Here is a 20819-nt window from a genome sequence, read left to right as displayed (position 1 = left end):
TATTAAATGGGAAGACATTTTAATTGCTTAAAATATGGTCTCTTGATAAAATAATTGGGCTGGAAGTAAGAAAAACAAAATGAAATAGAATTGAGATTTTTGTTTTAAATATTTTTAATTTCTGAAAATAAAGAGTTTTTCCAAATAGGTTTTTCTTTTTATGCATAAAATAGAAGATACAATTTTTTTTTATTTGTCCTGTTTTAAAAATTGAGTTCTTGGACTAGATGTAACGTAGACAGGAGAAAATGATAATAAAAAATATATTTATAGCAGAACTCTTTTTAAAGTTTGGTGACACCTATTTTAGCAATACCAGTGCATGAAGAAAAATATAGCTTACATGGTAATTCCCCAAAGTGGAACATATGTATACTGTTTCTCTATTCTGTAGATTTGTATTTGATCTTCTTTCTTCTGCTTCAACCTAATTGTTGTGCAGATGAAGTTTGACTTATTCTATTTTGCATCAACATTGAATCCTTCAGTACCATGTTCAGTCTTTCAGTGTCGTCTTTCGCTTCGTAAATTGAAATGGTCATGATATATAAAGGTTTAAAGAAATCCAAAATAAGTATCTTTTGAGATGCAAAGAAAAATACAGCACTTTGAAATTTTCCAAAGTTGTAAATAAATCCTCCTTTTTGAAAATTGTTATGTCCCGTTCCTTTGGCTTAATGATTTTTAAATTTTCTTATCCTGCTATATGTCTTACAGTTAGTTTAAGGTAATTATTTTCATTATTTTGTTTTCTCTTCCAGGTTAACAGAACCTTCTGGATATTTAACAGATGGCCCAATTAACTATAAATATAAAACTAAATGTACATGGCTCATTGAAGGCTAGTAAGTATATAGTCTGGGTCAAATTAATGTATTCTATTCTTAAATGATAAAGGTGATCGTATTAATGTCAAAGCATTAAAGTGTAATTACTTTGTCATTTAGTTTATTTGTTTATTATTAGATAACATTTACAACTTATAGACTTCACATTTAATGTAAATTACACTACCGCTTCACTTGTGACAATAGTTTAATTTTTATATATATTTTGTTTTTGAGTTATGCTACTGTGGTATTAAATTCAGTAGGCATTTTTTGGGTTTATTTTGAACATCTTGTTATGAAATTTGAAGACTTCATAGAAATTATAAAAATATTTCATGCTGAGCTATGCTATTCATATAATTTAGCATTTTACTTCTAAGAGTATTTTTAAAAGAACATTTTGTAGAAGAGAGAGTTAATTATTCATTTAGAGGTATTTTCAGTAATTAGGGCTTGAAACAGAATCTATCTATGTAAGTGTATTGTGAGTGGAGCATAAAAGAATAGCTATGAATTATTTTTGAACTGTTTTATAATTTCTAAAGAGTATATTTGGAAAATTTTTTATTTAAATTTTTCTAACTTAAACGCTGTTCATTGTCTGCTGTGCACCTATAGTTACATTTTATTTGTCAACATTTTATCTCATTGAGAATTTTGATTACAATTTAAATAAATAGTTTTTTAGTGCCTCCATTTAAGGGTTCTGTAAAAATAAGAATAGTGGCTTCTTGAGTGTTGATTTTTAAAAATCAACTTTATTTAAGTACCATTTGCATACAACAAAATGCACCCATTTTAAGTGTACAGTTCCACAAGGTTTCAGTGATGTATACAGTTCTATGTAACCTCTACCTTAAATCAAGACATAGAAGTTGTCTTTTTTTTTGAGACAGAGTCTCACTCTGTTACCCAAGCTGGAGTGCAGTGTTGTGATCTCGACTCACTGCAGCCTCTGCCTCCTGAGTTCAAACAATTCTCCTGCTTCAGCCTCCCAAGTAGCTAGGACTTCTGGCGTGTGCTGCCATGCCCAGCTAATTTTTGTATTTTCAGTAGAGACAGGTTTACCATGTTGGCCAGGATGGTCTTGATCTCCTGACCTCGTGATCCACCTGCCTCGACCTCCCAAAGTGCTGGGATTAGAGGCGAGAGCCACCGTGCTTGGCTGAACATTTTTTATTGACTACATTTTAGGAAAATAATGATACATACATATGTCCTGTTAATAGATTTTGAAAGTTACATTTTATTTGTACAAATTAGATAAGATGGCTTATCAATCTTTTACCCTGATTATATAAGGATTTATAGCAAAATTATCTATAAACAGATTTCTAACAAAATAGCCTATCTAAAGTTTCTTCACTCTGTGCTTTGTATCTTATATAATAAATATTATATATTTATTCACTCTGTGCTTTGTATATTTTAATTTTAAAAATATTTCATATTCATTTTCAGTCCAAATGCAGTGTTAAGATTAAGATTCAATCATTTTGCTACAGAATGTAGCTGGGATCATATGTATGTTTATGATGGAGATTCAATATATGCACCTTTAATAGCTGTACTTAGGTAAGTAATTATATTTAATCAGTTGCAGAAAAGTGACTGTATAATTCCTTAACTTTAAATATATATTGATATGTACTGCAAAATAAATTTAGTAAAGGTACTGATAGTTACATTTCACAGATGATTATAATACTTTGTTATTTGCTGTAACTGTCAATTTAGGTAATAATTATGTAAATATTATTATGTAATTATGTAAAAATAATTATGTAAATATAACAGATAAGTACTACATTGGAAATACAGATTTCTTTCTAAATATTTTTTATTCTCATTGTATTTAGTTTATTCTTTTAAAGTGGATTGAATATGTTTTCAAAACTATCTATTTGGATATATTAGAGTGAGTTCTAGCTGACAAATGAATAGACAAGTTTTTTTTTTTAATAGTTGTCTTTTTATTTTAGTGAAATGGTAAAATTTTAAATTCTGCATAAAAGAGTTAAGTTATGCTTTGTGCAATGGTTAATAAAGACGGAGTTTCTACCAATTCTCAAAATATGAGAATTTTGTTTGCTTCAAAATATTTTATTGTTAGTAGTATGGTAGATTATTAATTTTAAAATTATGGCATTGTGTCATTTTAAAAATCTTATGTATGTTTATTATAAAAAGTTTCATGAATAGGAGAAAATCTATTAGACACAGAAAGAATTATGAACATGTAGTATAGATTTTGTATACAATTTAACATGATTGTTGATAAGTTACTCATATTATTTACTTTTGCTATTTATACAATATCTCTTACATGTTCTGTCATTGTTGAAAATTTAAGTATGGATAAAAGCTTATTGGTCCCTTCAAAATTTTTTCTTTCCAATTTTTGTTTTTACTTTTCATGTGGCAAATGTTCTATTTCATTCCATTCTAATACATTTTATTTTGTTCTGTTTTATCAGGAATGTGAATTATTATTTTGGACAAAAATGTAAGGGCTTGTATTTCCTTAGGAGCTTAAGTACTTATTCTGTGATATTGCTATTGCTTAAATTTTTTAGTTGTTTGAACATTATAAAAGGGATAGCCATAAGCAGTCCTTCATCTAAGGACAATAGAGAGAAAATAGAGTGGAGCCTTGCAAATAATTAGATTGTAAGACAATTTATTGTAACAATTAAATTTGATCCTCAGTTCATACATTTATTTTTAGCAATTTAAACATCACTTTGCTATCTTAACTCTATTTTTATGATACCGTTGGCTGACCATCATTTAGGTGTGTGCCTGTTCATTTGTTTATCTAGTAATTCTAATTACTTTGTATTAATACTCATCCATTAGCATTCTTACCAACACTTTCTTGTTACTAAAGGAAGATAATTAGCAGGTGGGATTTAGTATATGGCTGTGAAGATGGAATTAGTGATTTCTCATTAGCAAGTGTTCTTGTTAGCCCTCCTAAGGGAAATGGAAAACTCATGTTTATTGATATTGAATATCCACTTGATGTTAAGCACTAGGCTAGGCAGTTTAAATGTCATCTAATCCTCACAAAGATCGTGTTGGGGAAGTACTAAGTACTATTATCCCCATTTTACAGTTGAGAAAATTGACATTCAGAGAAGTTATTTGCTTCTAATAGATGGTAGAGCTAGGATTAGGACTTGAATTTCAATCTCCTGATTTAAAAGCGTATGCTGTTTGTACTTCATCTTGCTAAGAATTCAGAATCTAATATGTTTGAATTATTTCAATTGTATAAATATTTATTACTCAACACTTAATTCCAGAGACTGTCATAGGCTTAGAGTACATAGTAAGGAAGAAGGCATAGCTATTGCAGTGACTTTAGATACCAACTACCTGCAGTTGGGCTAGAACAGATTTCCTAGGTGAAAAGCACAGTCCTCTACAACAAGGGTCTCATCTCTACCCCAGATCCCCTTACCAGTCCTTGGAACAGGGCTACACAGTAGGAAGTGAGTGGCGGGCAAGTGAGCAAAGCTTCACCTTTATTTACAGCTGCCCTCATTGCTTGCATTACTGCCTGAGCTCCGCCTCCTGTCAGATCAGCGGCGGCATCAGATTCTCATAGGAGTACAGGCCCTATTGTGAACTGCGCATGTGAGGGATCTAGGTTGCTCATTCCTTGTGAGGATCTAGTGCCTGATGATCTGTCACTGTCTCCCATCACCCCCAGATGGGATCATCTAGTTGCAGGAAATCAAGCTCAGGGCTTCCACTGATTCTACATTATGGTGGGTTGTATAATTATTTCATTACATATTACAATGTAATAATAATAGAAATAAAGTGCATAATAAACGTAATGTGCTTGAATCATCCCAAAATCATCCTCCCCCTGGTCTGTGGAAATTTTGTCTTCCATGAAACTGGTCCCTGGTTCCAAAAAGGTTGGGGACTGCTGCTCTATAACGCTGCTGTCATTTCAGACAATAGCTGCAAGCTTGGTGGTCCCCACCTACTCTGACCATCTGGCTACATATTTAGGGGTTCCTACTCTCTCCAAAAATTTTGATAATTCACTAGAATTATCATAGAACTCAGGAAAGTTCTACACTTATGACTATAGTTTTATCATAAAGGATAGAAATCAGAGCCAGCCAAATAAAGAGATGCATAGAGTGAGGTCTGGGGGGATCATACATGCAAAGCTTCTGGGTCCTCAGAATGTGTTAGCCACCCAGCACATCAACATGTATCACCAACAAGGAAGCTCATCTGAGCTTCAGGTGTCCAGAGTTTTATTGAAGTTTCGTTATGTACCCATGAGTGATTGAATCATTGGCCATGAGACTGAACTCAAATCTCTAGCCCCTCCCATCCCCTTCTCTCTTGGGAAGTTAGGCTAATACCATATGGCGCCAACACTTCAATCACATGGTTAGTGTTTCTGGAGTGGCCATCCCCTATTCTCAATTACATCTTTACCTTAAATTAATTAGGGGCCCACCATGAGTCACCTCATTAGCATAAATTTTCAGGGCTCACCGTGAATAGGAAGACACTCCTATCACTCAGGAAATTTCAAGAATTTAGAGGTTATATCCCAAAAACTGGGGACAAAAGCCAGCCAATTCTTTAGTATGCAGTAGTCATGCATTAGTGGGGGTATGTAAACAGATTTTTCACACAGCCTAGTTAATGTTACAGTCAGGTTATGAAAGAATACTATATAATTTCAAAATAAATAATCCTTCATGTTGACTTTCATCATGAGTAAAAGAATGAAGTTTGGGGGTCAGGTAGGACATTCTAGAGAGAGAAAAGCATATATACAAAGGTATAGTCACATTAAGGAGCATTATATTTTAGTGCAATAGTAAAAAGTTTTGAGTAACTTTATTGTAGGAAATGTGAAGGATACGTAGGAGTCACATTCCTCCAAAACAGCAATCAGTGACATATACTTAGTGCTCATTTTGTGCCAGACAATGTGCAGGAGTTCTTTATAAGCATTAGTTTATTTAATCCTCAAAATAACCTTTAGGTAGGTATTAATATTGCAATTTTACAAATGCAGAATTGAGACACGGATTTTCTGTGAGTGGCCCAAAGGTTGCCTAGCTAGTAAGTCAGAAAATGAATCTAGGTTATGTAATTGTAGATCCTAATCCCTTAATCACTGTAATACTGCTTTCTTGTACACCACACTAAAGAAGTTGGACTTTGATTCTGTAGGCAAGACTTTTTAGAATATGGAGAATGGATTGGAATGGAGAAGTGTTATTTTTTTTTACTGTGTGCTGGACAATTGTGTGTTGGATGTTGTGTTTGGAAAGTCATATATAGTAATAATTTGAGGCCTAGAAAGATTATATTCTTGCAGAGACTACCTGGGGACGCTAGCAATCCATATTCAACTCAATCCAAACTCAGATATTGGGGTGATTCATAGCTCAGCTGCAGTGCAGTCCTTTGGAGGGCCTAACTTTAGGTAGTTTGCTTTTACTTCCAACCATTGAAATCTCAGTTCAACATGAAGGCTCTGGGTTTCACTTGTTGTTTCCCTCACTCTGTGAAATCCTTGAAATCCTTACCACGCAGTTTTTTTTTTAGCCCCTCAAGTCTTACCTCCAGCCTTGAAATCAGCAAATGCCCATAGGGTAAGTGGCCTCAATGCCTGGGCAGGCCTTCAAGCTGATTTTTCTGTTTTTATATAATTTGTCATTTTACTAGACTTCAGTTGGTCCAAATTTCCTGGTGTATTATACAATAAGTAGAAACTCTCTTTTATTTATTGTTTTTAAAATATTTGTAAACAAAAAAACCAAACAGATCTGTTCTTTTTTGTTTGTTTGTTTGTTTGAGATGGAGTCTTGCTTTTCACCAGGCTGGAGTGCAGTGGTGTGATCTTGGCTCACTGCAATGCCCTCCTCCCGGGTTCAAGCGATTCTCCTGCCCCAGCCTCCGGAGTAGCTGGGACTACAGGCGTGTGCCACCACGCCCACCTGATTTTTTTTGTATTTTTAATAGAGATGAGGTTTCATTGTGTTGGCCAGGATGGTCTTGATCTCTTGACCTCGTGATCCACCCGCCTCCGCCTCCCAAAGTGCTGGGATTACAAGCGTAAGCCCCTGCACCCAGCCCAGACCTATTGTTTTTATCACTTTCAGAGAGCTCTCAGAGACTAGCTGTATCTATTATAAAGACCTATTATTTTTAGTAATACCTTTATATAATTTTATTACAATGAACAATATGTATGTATAACAAAGACTGGTGTCATAGGGTTTGTATTATTTTGAGAGTCTCATTTTAAAATCATTTGTTGCTTCACAAACATAACCTAGTAGATGTAATAATAATTACTAAAGTGTTAAATCAAGAGTTGATTACTTTTTAACTTGTCTTTGAGAATGTATTTTCCAAATACATTATTTGACTATAGTATTTCATTTATGTGTCAAATATGATTTGAATGGGGGAATTCAGTTCTTAGCGGTACCTAAACATAATGTTAACTCTTTCTAAAGGAATTGACTGTGTCGATTTATATAATTTGTTTGTTAGCAGCTTCTTTTCTTTCACCTATTGCATGATTTCATAGATTTAGAGAGGTTAGAACATAAAACTAAATGAAGATAGGTTATTTTCCTCATAAACAAGTAGTCTTAAAACGAAGTACAAGTTACTAGTTTAAAACTATTTTGTACATTTATATCTCCCCCACCCCAAATTTTTATTTGTGTGCTTATGGGCTTATGTGAGCAATATTCGTTTTGGAATAGTAATATAATAGTAATATATTAATGCAATTTGCATAGATATGCAAAATTAGAAAAACATAAAAGTATATATTTTTAAATTTTTAAAAATATTTGATTTTAAATCACCTAGATAAATGTATTGGAAATGTACAGCTATAATTAGAATGTAATTGTAATTGCTTAGCTGATGTAGAGTGTCTTCAGCTTCATCGGATTTTTAAACCAATCAGAATAAGTAAAGGTACAGGGTGACTTATTAGAGTAGCAGGGTGACTTTAAGTGAAGTTTTATATGAATTAAGTGAAAGAGTACCCTGTAGTATTATGACAGGATGGATAGCAGGACAAAAAGGAGAAATGAGACATTTCCTTACAAATAATAAGGAAAAAAATGGGGTACAGTGGCATGAGAGTAGATTTTAGTGTATTGGCAGCAGTAGTGGAACTAATTTAGTGAGCAATGGAGAACTTCTTTCAGATTTATTCTCCTTTTAGTTGCCCATTCTGATGTACAAGCATTACTGATCCTGGTAAGAATATTTCTGAGTAAAATTTTATGTGCTTAACAGTCTTATGTATATCTACACATACAATACTCAGTTTTGTTCTCTTTTAGTGGCTTGATAGTCCCTGAAATAAGGGGCAATGAAACTGTGCCTGAAGTTGTTACTACATCTGGCTATGCACTGTTACATTTTTTTAGCGATGCTGCATATAATCTAACTGGTTTCAACATTTTCTATTCGTAAGTATTTTTTTAAAATTCCATCTTTTAATGATTCTTGTAATTTAATGTAAAAGAATTTTTTTTGTTGTTTATTTTTATTAATGTCTTATATATCAGAAGCAGACTACTGTGTAAAATTTCAAATTAGTATGTAGGATCCTTTCTTAAGTGACATAAAATCTTAATAGTATGCCACAAAATGTGATCTAAGCCTATAAGTTTGGTTGAAAATTAATTATGAAATTTACAATTGTTTGTTGGCAAGTGATTAAGTAAACAAATACTAGTGTAACTTTACTGGTAGCAACAGATGTGTGAGACTGCACAGAGTTGTGAACTGCCTTTCAGTGCTTTAAGGCATATCACTTGTAATTTGAAGAGGATTATGGGAGCTGAGTTTTTGTAGTCTCTATTGCAGAGACTGTACTGAATGCTATACATACATTATGTCATTTAATTACCTTCAGTTCTGTCAAGTGGGTATATTTCCCATTTACACATAAGGAAATTGTGGCTTAAGAGATATGTGGTTATATACCACTATCTCCTCTAAAATAAGAAAAGTAATATTCGTTGTGAATCTATTATATGCCTGACACTTTATAAACATTTTTATATCTAGAAGACTGAGGGTAAAGTAATGAGAGATGCTTTCAGATGCTTTCACAGGAATGGCTAGAGAGGAAGTCTATATATTATTTTTTTTCTTTTCTTCAGAATGTAAACATTGATAACCAGAGAATTTTTCACCAGAAATATTCTAAATATCTTTGAATTAACAATTTATTATGGAATTATTTATCCTACAATGTATCCAAGTATGTATGCAAGGGATAACAAATATATAGTAGAATATAATCAGTTAAAGAGTCTTAAAACTAAATATGATAAACATCCCTTTCCTTCCGTAAGAGTGTACAGGTGATAGCATTCTCTTTAAATATTATACAGCCAAGTTATATCTTGACTTCTCATATAGTTTTGAATATTCATGAATTTAATTTTTTTAATGTAAAATATACATTCAAAACATTTGAGTACTTAAGTCTTTACAAAACATTTTGCTTGGAACTGTACAGATCCTGCAGATGTTGAGCATGTAGTCCTTAGACATTTGAAGTCTTGGTATCAAAGTAAATCTGTTGAATAAAATAAACTAAGACCAACTGCAGATAAATAGTAACAATTTCGTAAGAGTAAGAGGACACAGAGTAAAGAATTACATTGTGAAATTGTGTTACATTTATAAGTACATAGGACACAGTATAAAAATTATAAAGTTTATGATGTATCAACTGAAATTCTTTTTCAATTTGAATATATATGAATTATATTTTACAGAATCAATTCTTGTCCTAACAATTGCTCTGGTCATGGGAAGTGTACAACTAGTATCTCTGTTCCAAGTCAAGTATATTGTGAATGTGATAAATACTGGAAGGGTGAAGCTTGTGATATTCCTTACTGTAAAGCCAATTGTGGTAGTCCAGATCACGGTTACTGTGACCTAACGGGAGAAAAATTATGTGTCTGCAATGATAGTTGGCAAGGTAAGCACATGTGGTGTGATGGCTTTTGAAACGCTGATTCATATGTATAATAGATTAATACAAATTCCACATTTATTTGTTTCGATATAGTTTGTGCACCCAAACCTCATGTATTTACTTTTATTTTTAGAATGTTCAGATTAATAATCAACTTCTTAATTTTTTTGTCACAAATAGAATTGGCAAAGATTTTGTCTCCATACTACTTTGAAGACTAAACGAAGCGATATATGAAACTGAATTGTTAGGTGTGTGATCATTATGGTCTTCTGTAATTTGTTGTCGACTCTCCCCAAATTTGGTGACTTCACTGAATTTAATGTGGTGCATTCAAATTTGATTTATAAGGGCAATATAAATAGTATATTACAAAAATAAATGCCCATCTTACAAGGTACTGCAGTATATGAAACTTATTTCTTAGGAAAGGCTGACATCTTGTGGCTATTTTAAAAAGAACTGGAATATTTTTAAAAGTATTTTAGCTGCTTATTGCAAAAGTCAGATTCCTAGGAAAGAATATCAAAGTAATTTTTATAAATATCTATCATCAAAGATTAAGTTTATACTATACTGAAGAATGTTGGCTTACTTGTTTATCTGGATATAAAATAATAAATATTATCATTATGAAATTAAGAGATATGCTTAGTTATACATACACCTACCCACCTAGAGCTTACTTTTTGCTAGTTGCATTTACATATGAAGAGCTTCCTTTGTGCCAACATATTAATCCTGTTGAAATAGGGAAATTTGACTCAATAATTATATAATCTGAAGTACTTGATTATGTGTTATTATAATACAGTGTAATAAATAGTAGCAGTAGTTCCCAAGTTAAAAACCAAAGAGAACATGCTCTTCATGTAGTTGTATTCATTATTGCTGAGATGATGTTTTCAAAAAAGTTTTGTTGAGTATGTTCAGTACTTACTTAGAGGAATTATTTTAGGCTTTGTATAAATTATGCCTGCCTTAAGCTCATGTTAGCTTATAAAAAATATTAGGTATGTCAACTGCACAAAAGATCTATGATTTCTTATTAAATCAAATTTGGTTACCAATTACAATTATGACAGATACAAATTTCTAAATGTTCTATAATTACAGGGACATGTATTTTAAGTGACTCTTTTAATCATTTGTGACTTTTCTTCTCCCCAAAAGTGCCTTGAGATGTAATTTTATTTTCATTTCTGTCGTGAAACTAAAATAACTGTCTTTTCTATAGAGACAATGGTCTATCCGTATTATATTTAATTTGAGGCCTGATAAATAGAAATATAGCTCATACACACAGTACTTTTCAAACCGGTCTTCAATTGCTATTAGTCTGCACCTCATTTCAGCAGTCTTAAAAGCAAACGAGGGATACATTTGTATAACATTCTCTGAACAATTCTGTCTCCTTTTCTGTTTTTTATTTACTTTCATTAGTCCTTCTTTGAAAGGCTTTATTTTGTGAGTCTTGTCATATAGATCTGATTCAAAGCGTTAGGAGTTTTTTCTGGCCTTTGTTTTTTTGCCTTTTCATATCCTATTATTCTCATCAGTCATGTCCCAAATCATAAGAATTCCTGAATCTAATATGTCTGTAAGCAAATGGAAATGGGGAAGCAAATACTGGGTATGTTCACTTTAAAAGCAAAGTTATAATAGCAATAATCTAAGAAATGCATCTCTATGTATGTGTATGTGTGAGTGTATATGCATATATACACATTTATTTATAAATACATATACATTTTTTATGGAGAATAGTGTGAAAGTCCTTTGTAAATTATAAAATGCAGAAATAAGACCAATTTTTATACCATTTTCTTAATAATTAAGGAAATGATTTCTCAATTTATATGTTTGAAGGTAGAGGGCTGGTAAATGAGATAGTATGGTGTTTTCAAGACAAATTATGTGCAGACTGGTTACTTTGTGCCTCAAACCTGATCCTGATTCTGTATTTAAGGAAGCATAGCTCCAAAGTAGGTAGGATTGTGAGCAAAATCATTTAGGGGAAAATGATGTTTTTATTTCAGATATATAGAATGGGAAGGAATCAGTGAGGTAAGAAGAGATAGATTTGCTTCTAGGACAAATGGGGAATGATCAAAGAATGAGAGACATTTGAAAATGCGCACTGCCGAGGCGATCTTTATGAGGTTCAAAATCTGGTAGTTTTATACAAAGTGTTATTTGGAACTGGATTCTTTAGGTTAGAGTAACAGATTGTGTTATCTCCATTGTATTTTATCCCTTGTTGTTGGTTGACTTATTCTGTTTGCCTCTATGCTAATGTATATTTTTAAAAAATGAGTTACCCTCTAGAAACTTGGGTTTTATTAAGATAACACAGAGGAAAAACCTAGCTTTATATTAAGTCTTGAGTTCCTTCCTAACATTTCTCTTTTGCTTAACCTACCTGGTCTTTGTGTGTCATTTTTTTCTGTGGTTTTTCTTTTTCTTTGAGATAGGATCTCACTCTGTGGCTCAGGCTAGAGTGCAGTGGCATGATCACAGCTTTTTGCAGCCTTGACCTTCCATGCTGAAATGATCCTCCCAACTCAGCCTCCTGAGTAGCTGGCACCACAAGTTGCACGCCACCATTCCCAGCTAATTAAATTTTTTTTTTTTTTGTAGAGATGAGGTCTTTCTGTGTTGCTCAGGCTGGTCTCAAACTCCTGGGCTCCAGTGATCCTCCCACCTTGGCCTTTAGAGTAGCTGGGACTACTTGAGGGCACACAAGTTTGTTGTATAATATTTAATTTTGTCATCATGTATAGTTGTCAAAGATAATGATATATACATATTAAATATATGACTAAAAGTACAGGGACCTGTGTAGACTCATCTGCTTCTATGACAATAAAATAGAAAAAACAGACTTCATTTTTAAGAGTAGTTTTATGTTCACAGGAAGATTGAGCAGAAGGTACAGAGAATTCCCATTTACCTCCTGCCCCAATGCATACACAGCTTCTCTCATTATCACTATCTCCCACCAGAGTGTATATTTGTTACAATTCATGAGCTCACATTGACAAATCATTATTAACCAAAGTCCTAGTTTACATTAGGGTTCACTGTCAGTGTTGGACATTCTGTGGGTTTGGACAAATGTATCATTACATGTATCCACCATTATAGTATCAACAGAATAGTTTTTTTAACCTAAAAATCCCCTATGCTCTGCCTATTCATTCTTTCCTTCCCCTACCCCTGCCAACCACAGATCTTTTTACTGTTTCTATAGTATTGCCTTTTCCCAAATATCATACAGTTGTAATCATATAGTATGTAGCTTTTTATGATTGATCTTTTTGACTTGACAGGATACATTTAACTTTCCTCCATGTCTTTTTATGGCTTAATAGCTAATTCCTTTTCAGCACTGAATAATATTCCATTGTATGGATGTACCAGTTTATCCATTCACCTACTGAAAGACATCTTGGTTGCTTCTGTAAAATTTGTTTAAATTTTAATAAGTCACCTGAGGGAAAAAGACAACTTTGAAAAGCACTGGTCTCTTAAAATGGCTTCCAAACATTGGGATAGATGATCAATTTTTATAAGACATCAAAAGCAACATATAACAAATAGAATTCATGTTCATGTGTAAAGAATACAATAGAACAGTAATTTTCAAAGTAGATTCCAAGGTATGATGTTCCTTCCACCAACTCCCTTCCGAGTAGTTGTATGTTTCTCTGTTTTATGTAACTTTGAAAAAATCTGAGGAGGCTGAGGCAGGAGAATCATTTGAACTCGGGAGGTGGAGGTTGTGATGAGCCAAGACTGTGCCATTGCACTCCAGCCTGGGCAACAAATTCCTCCTCATCTCCGTCTGAGACCACCTCAGCCTGGATTTCATTGTCCATATCATTATCAGCATTTTTGTCAAAGTCGTTCAACAAGTCTCTAGGGGGTCCACACTTTCCCACATTTTTCTGTCTTCTTCTGAGCCCTTCAAACTGTTCCAACCTCTGCCTGTTTACCCAGTTCCAAAGTCACTTCTACATTTTCGGGTATCTTTTCAGCAGCGCTTCACTCTACTAGTACCAATTTACTGTATTAGTCTGTTTTCACACTGCTGATAAAGACATACCAGAGACCAGGCAATTTACAAAACACAGAGATTTAATGGACTTACAGTTCCCCATGGTTGCGGAGGCCTCACAATCATGGCGGAAGGTGAAAGGCATGTCTCATGTGGCGGCAGACAAAATAAAAGAGATTGTGCAGGGAAACTCCCTGTTTTAAAACCATCAGATCTTGTGAGACTTACTTGCTATCACGAGAACAGCACAAGAAAGACCTGTCCCCATGTTTCAGTTACCTCCTGCCGGGTCCCTTCCATAACAAGTGGGAATTCAAGATGAGATTTGGGTGAGGACACAACCAAACCATATCAGTTACTAAGTTTAGATTGGTAGGATGTGAGTATAAAATCTGTATGCAAATATTAGATCATTCAGATATTTTCCTGGGGATGATAAATGACATAAACTATAATAAGTAGCACTGGCCCATTCATCTCTAGAATGTTCGTTAGAGAGAAATAAGCTTTCACCTTATTTCAGCAACTTATTTTTGCTTCTCTCAACCTGTTCTCTAAATAATACAAAAGGATATTGAGTAGCTCACAGGAGAAATGAGAAGACTGGATAAACTATTGTTGGAAAGAGGCCAGATACAAAGAAAGGCTAGGCCTGTAGCAAAGATGAAGCCAAAGGAAAGTTTGAGTAGGACATTCCCGTCATTGCCATGGGATCTTGGGTTACTACCACTGGCACCCTTACAGTAGGTACTGCATGCTACAGGAATGGAGAGAAATAATTGTAAATTGTCTTTACATCTTTGCATCACTTATTAAGACTGAGTCCTGCTTAATAGTATCTGCTTGGCTAAACCTAGGTCTTGTCCATACCATGGCTGCCTAGAGATACGAAATAGGGAATTTAACTTTCCTGTTATCTGTAGTGAAAGAGGTTCTCTTTCTGAACAAAATTCACACAATAAAGGATTCTCCCAAACATAGGAAAGGGGATTCAAATGATTGAGATTCCCAAACAAAAAATTCAAATGATATATTTTTAACTCTAGATTGTTACCATAATTAACAAGGAATGGGCCAATTTGTTCTCTCATGTCTATTCAGAGGAACTTTGCAGTGTGGACTAGATGTAGGGGTAGACAGGTTAAGAGAGAAACCAGCAGGCTTCAGCATACAATTTTTTCTTAATGTATTACAACAGATTTTTTTCCCCTATTCTACAGAGAACAGTGAAAAACAAGTCACCATCATTTATATATAAGACAGTTGCTTAACTGTTATCAAATTGTTCCTGTTCGTTTTCTATTCCAGAATGTCCTGCTCAATCCTATTGCTTGATTCTTTTAAATGTCTTCAGGACATTTTTATGTTTTTAGTATTCCTTTTTAATTCAATTCAGGTACGATTCTCATATAAGGATTGAAGTTGGCTGTTTTAAACTCTTAAATTATTGATTGAAATATAGGATCTGGAAATGTAAATCATGTAATTTAATAGTTTTGTTGCGTAGTGCCTCTGATCTTTCTTTAAAGTCACACTTTATTGTAACTTACTCGTTTCTCAGATGCTCAGTCCCTCACTATCTCAAGACCTTTTTTAATTCCAAAGTTCTTCCTTGAAAACCCTTACCCCATTTATATTCTAAGTCCAGGTCAGATCCCCCTGTAATATGCTGTCATAGGACCCTATCTTTTAAATTTATAGCATTTATCACAGTTTATAATTACGTGCTTGTATGATTCTTTGATTATCTTTGCCAGTGGAATATAAACTCCAAGAAGTTAGGAATGATTATGTTTTGATCACCTTCGCGTTTCCAGAACCTAATATAGTGCATGGCATGTACTAGCCACTGGCATTTGTTGTGGTGGTGGTTGTTGTTGAATGAATGAATTAGAAATGTTTTAGTTTACTAGTATAGTGATATGTAGACATTCAATTAGAGATGTTTTGTAAGATTATTACTCTAATAAATTATGTTACTTACTTCCTGTATAATTACTTCTGAACATTGAGAGAAGCAATTGAATTTGAACATTTAAAATGTTATTTTATCAAGCATTAGTTCTTGGAATCTTGGTCTTACTTTGTTTCAATCTTTTGGCTTTAGATTTTAACATTTGCCATTGGGTGGCAGTATTGACTACCAGAAAACGCACTTGAACTCTGGCATTCAAATTGTAAAAACTTGGTAGTTTTGTTTGACTTAGAAAAATGTAAAGTCTTTCAACTCAAATCCATGAATATTTTATCTGAAGTATTTTATCTGGGTTAGTCATATAACATATAAGGACATATTTAGTTATTTTAGGATAGTATATAAGTACACATGAGATTATAGGTTGCCTTGAAGAAATTCACAAAGTAGCTTACATTTTCTTTTAGAAATATACTAATAATGAACACGGTCAATCTATTTCTTCTCTTTTAACTTTGAGGAGGGAGAAGTGACAGGCAATGCATTTAATTCCATTAAATTCTTCCCACTTAACAAAAACAGCAGATCTGACTTTTTTGTGAGAGCTAATAAAATTAAATTTTTACTCTTAACCTACTAAGAAAGTTGACTGTTTAAAAATAAAAGTAGCATTAAAATGTGTATATGACAGCCCTCTTTCATGAATTCATTTATTTATTTTTTTCATTTATTAATGTAACAATTTTTTTTTGAGCTTCTATTAAGTGCTAGGCACTGCTCTAGGTCCTTGGGATACATCACGGAACAAAGAAGACAGAGATCCTTGTGGAACTTCATTCAGGCTAGGAGAGACAAACACTAAATAATAAATATAAATTATATAGTATGTTAGAAGGTGATAAGTACAATGGAAAATTAAAGTAGAACAGAGAAAGAGGAATAGAAAGATCTGGGGGTTACATTTAAAATGTGATGATATGCTTAGGTTTTATTGAAAAGATGACATGTGAGAAAAGACTTCAAGCAAGTGAGAGAGTTCAACCATACGGATATCGAGGGGAAGAACATTCTAGGCAGAGAGAACTGTCAGTTCAAAGACCGTAAGGCAGGAGCAAGCCAGGTGTGCATGAGGACCAGTATAAAAGCCATTGTGGCCGGAATTGAATTACTGATGGGGAGATTAGTCCGATATGAACTCAGAGAAGTTACACAACAAGGGAGATGGTTGGGGATGTAGAATTAAGGGATTGGTGGAGGGGATGGAGATCCGTGAAGGATGGAGCCATATCAGCTAAATATTCTTAGCTTTGTAGACCATTGTAAGGATTTTGACTCTTACCCTAAGTGAAATGAGGGAGCCATTGAAGGATTTTGAGCAGAAGATTAATATTATATGGGTTAGTTTTATAAAGCTCCTATTAGTTTCTACCTGAGAATAGACTGTAGTAGCAGTGTACCAGTTCAGAGGCTACTGCTATAATCTAGATGAGAGATGATGATGATGGTAGCTTGGACAGGTTGGTAGCTGTGGAGGTGGTGACAATTGCTTGAATACTGAATGTGATTTTAAATGCAGGATTAATAGGATTTGTTGATGGTCTACATGTAGGGGGTGAGGGAAAGAAGAGTCAAAGATGACTAAGGTTTTTTGGTTTGAGCAAATGGAAAGACAGAGTTGTCATCAACTAATACGAGGAAGATTTTAGGAAGAATATTTGGTTATGGTATGCCAAGTTAGAGATGTCTTTGAGATATCAGAAAGGAGATAGTGAGGAGGCAGTTGGATATATGGGTCTGGAAATTGATGGAGAGAGATCTGTACTGTAGATATAAATTTGGAGGTTAGTTGTCTTAAATATTAAATTGGAAACCATTGATGAAATTGGATGAGATTACCAGGGAAGTTAGCATAGAGAGGGAGAATAGAACCAAAGACTGAACTGTGGGTCACAACAAAATTCAGAGTATTCTGTGCTAGGCATATAAATTCCTTTCTTAGATAAGCTTGCCTTATGTTGAACTATTTATAGCCACTTATTTTGTTGCCTCTGACTTTATAAGATTTTGTTGCCTCTGACTGTGTAGGACAATGTAAAATGAGCAAATCCTCCTCTCAATATAGCTAATTCTACATTTGTCATTTTCAGCTGATCAGAACCAAGATCTTAAATCTTTCTTGCAGTTGTTTTTTAAATACTATGTATTGCCATGTCCATATTCTTAACATGGTTTATCAATTTTCTTCAAAGCATAATGTCTTAGCTCAGGCTGCTATAACAAAATACCACAGATTAGGTCACTTAAACAATAGGCACTTATTTCTCACAGTTCTGGAGACCGGAAGTCCAGTACCAGAGTGCCATCATGGTGAGGGCCATCTTCCTGGCCCTCTCTCTCTGCCACGTAAAGATAGAACAAGATGACTGCCTTTTTTGTTCTGTCCTTACATGGCAGAGAGAAGGGGAGGAGGAGAGAGCGAGAGCAAGAGAGAGCCAGGGAGAGAGCGCGCGCGAGAGTGTGAACATTTGAGAGCTGGAGAGTGAGCAAGCTCTCTTCGTAAGGCACTGATCTCACCATGAGGATCCTACCCTGATAATCTTATCTAAATCTAATTACCTGTCCACAGCCCCACCTACGAATGCTATCACATTGGGAGTTAGGGTTTCAACATATAAATTTTGAAGGGACACAAGCATTTAGTCAATAACATGAGAAATCTTTTTTTTTTTTTTTTTTAATTTGAGACAGAGTCTTGCAATACCGCCTGGGCTGGAGTGCAGTGGCACTACTCGGCTCACTGCAACTTCCACCTCCCAGGTTCAAGCAATTCTCCTGCTTCAGCTTCCCAGGTAGCTGGGATTACGGGCTCCCGCCACCACACCCAGCTAATTATTTGTATTTTTAGTAGACATGGGGTTTCACCACGTTGGCCAGGCTGGTCTCAAACTCCTGACCTTGTGGTCTACCCGCCTCAGCAGCCCAAAGTGTTGGGATAACATGTGAGCCACCACACCCGGGTCATGAAAATTCTTAGAATGAATGTTTCTTAATGTTATTTCAATTTATGGAGGAACTCTTCTCTATTCACAATTAAAGTTATCTTGGGAAAGTCAATTAACTATCTGGTTATAAATTTCATTATTTATACAAAGAGATTATTTGCCCTTCTCTGAGTCTTGAGATGCTAACTCGATCAAAGTGAATTGAAGTAGTGTCTTGCTGTATATGCTTGACTAGCTGATATTACAGTAGCAGTTTCCTTTTTAGTAAGTAGACATTTTGTAATAGTTCGATTTAGTAAAATCTTCTCTTTGCAGTGAGGTTCAGTACATTTTATTAATAAAGAATTGGAATTTGTAAATAATATTTATACATTAGGCAACTATTTAGATATTCTGTGAGCATTATACATTCACCAGTCTAATAAAATGGGCAGTTTAACTTTTGTACCTAGAAGAAGTTTTGACATACATGCTTTCATTATTTGATAATTTATTATTTTAGATGTTTTTGAAATATAATTTTGATGGTTATGATTATTCAAAAAAAATTAGTCTTCAAAATTTTTGAAGTTAGTCTTTTCTAAGCATACATATTTTGATAATACCAGGAGTTTCAAAATGCTGCAAGGGTTATATCAGGAGATGGGTGGGGATAGGATGGAAGATAAGTGGCTCTTTTCTGCCTCAACCATAGTGTCATCGCTTTGCAATATTTTACATATTGAGATTCCTTGTAAAACTTTGTTTTAAGCCTTCCACAGCCCAAAAAGAGTAAATTGGAAACCACTGATCTTTAAATAAGAGGGCAATTTGTTTCCATGCTACAATAGCATCATTGACCTAAACTCTAAGAACCAAGTATTCTTGGAACAGATCTAGTATAATGATTACCACTCACACAATTCATTGTCTTATAAAATTAACAGATTGTCAGAATAGTTGTGGATATTTAAAACAGACAAAAGTTAATACCTGGTCTTTGGAGATTGATTTTATGGGTCTAGAACATATGTAGAATACTTTGGATACTGTTAACAAAATCAAAATTTTTAAATGATGTTAGAAGAGAGAACTCTTGCATTGAAGTCTGGTTTTGATTTTTATTGGAGAACTTCAGTTTCAGTACACACTAAATCATAAGACTATTTCTGGAATGATTACAATAAGCTACATTTACCTGTCTTGGTCTTAAGATCTTTCTTCCCAGCATATCTTACCCTTATTATTAATAATCCAGTTTCTTTTGGGAAATTGCCTTTTGCTAACGTAGCATAGTCTTGCTGGGATGAAAAAATCCAGGTACCTGTCTATTCTAAGCGTGATTTTCCTCTTTGAAAAACTCTCTGAATTTCTACATATTTTTTCAATACAGTCACATTTTCCCTTAAGCTAGCCTAATTAATTTCTGTGACTCACATGTAAGAAAACTAACTGAAGTACCACCTTAGAGATACTGTTAGAGTATTTTTTTTTCTTGTTGTTATACTTCTTTAAAATACCCAAAATTATATCAACAACCTGCATTTGATATAGTTCAAAGGTAGCAATTTATTTAATGTGTTCAGTTGAAAACTGCAAAAAGAACATAAATATAGTTGGCTCTTTAAACATGTACCACTTTAACAGTAAAATAAATGCTTTTTCATGATAGTATAGATTAAATATAAATTAAGGGTATGAGTTAAAACTGCATCAAAAAGTCTAAAATCCTGGAGTAAGATTAGTTTTTGCTTACTTTACCTTTTACTTATTTTTTATTGATACATAATACTTTATGTATTTATGGGGTATATGTGAATATTTGTTATCCACATAGAATGTGTAATGATGACGTCAGGGTATTTGGGTATTCTTCACTTTGAGTATTTATCATTTCTGTGTTGGGAGCATTTCAAGTGCTCTTTTCTAACTACTTAGAAATATACAATACATTGTTGCCAACTATAGTTACCCTACACTGCCATAGAATATTATAATTTGTATCTTCTAA

General features: G+C 33.8%; 1 protein-coding gene across 1 annotated transcript in view; it reads left to right on the top strand.

Annotated features, from left to right (window-relative positions):
* Positions 1 to 20819, top strand: part of ATRNL1 (attractin like 1) — a 68377-nt gene that overhangs the window by 26321 nt on the left and 21237 nt on the right. The window contains exons 2-5 of the mRNA XM_023206231.1: positions 762 to 845; positions 2292 to 2405; positions 8195 to 8323; positions 9647 to 9855. Coding sequence (XP_023061999.1) covers positions 762 to 845; positions 2292 to 2405; positions 8195 to 8323; positions 9647 to 9855 — 536 coding nt within the window. The remainder of the gene's footprint in view (positions 1 to 761; positions 846 to 2291; positions 2406 to 8194; positions 8324 to 9646; positions 9856 to 20819) is intronic.

This window comes from Piliocolobus tephrosceles, chromosome 9, assembly GCF_002776525.5.
Source record: "Piliocolobus tephrosceles isolate RC106 chromosome 9, ASM277652v3, whole genome shotgun sequence".
Classification (NCBI taxonomy): domain Eukaryota; kingdom Metazoa; phylum Chordata; class Mammalia; order Primates; family Cercopithecidae; genus Piliocolobus; species Piliocolobus tephrosceles.
This window is presented reverse-complemented; position numbering and strand designations above follow the sequence as displayed.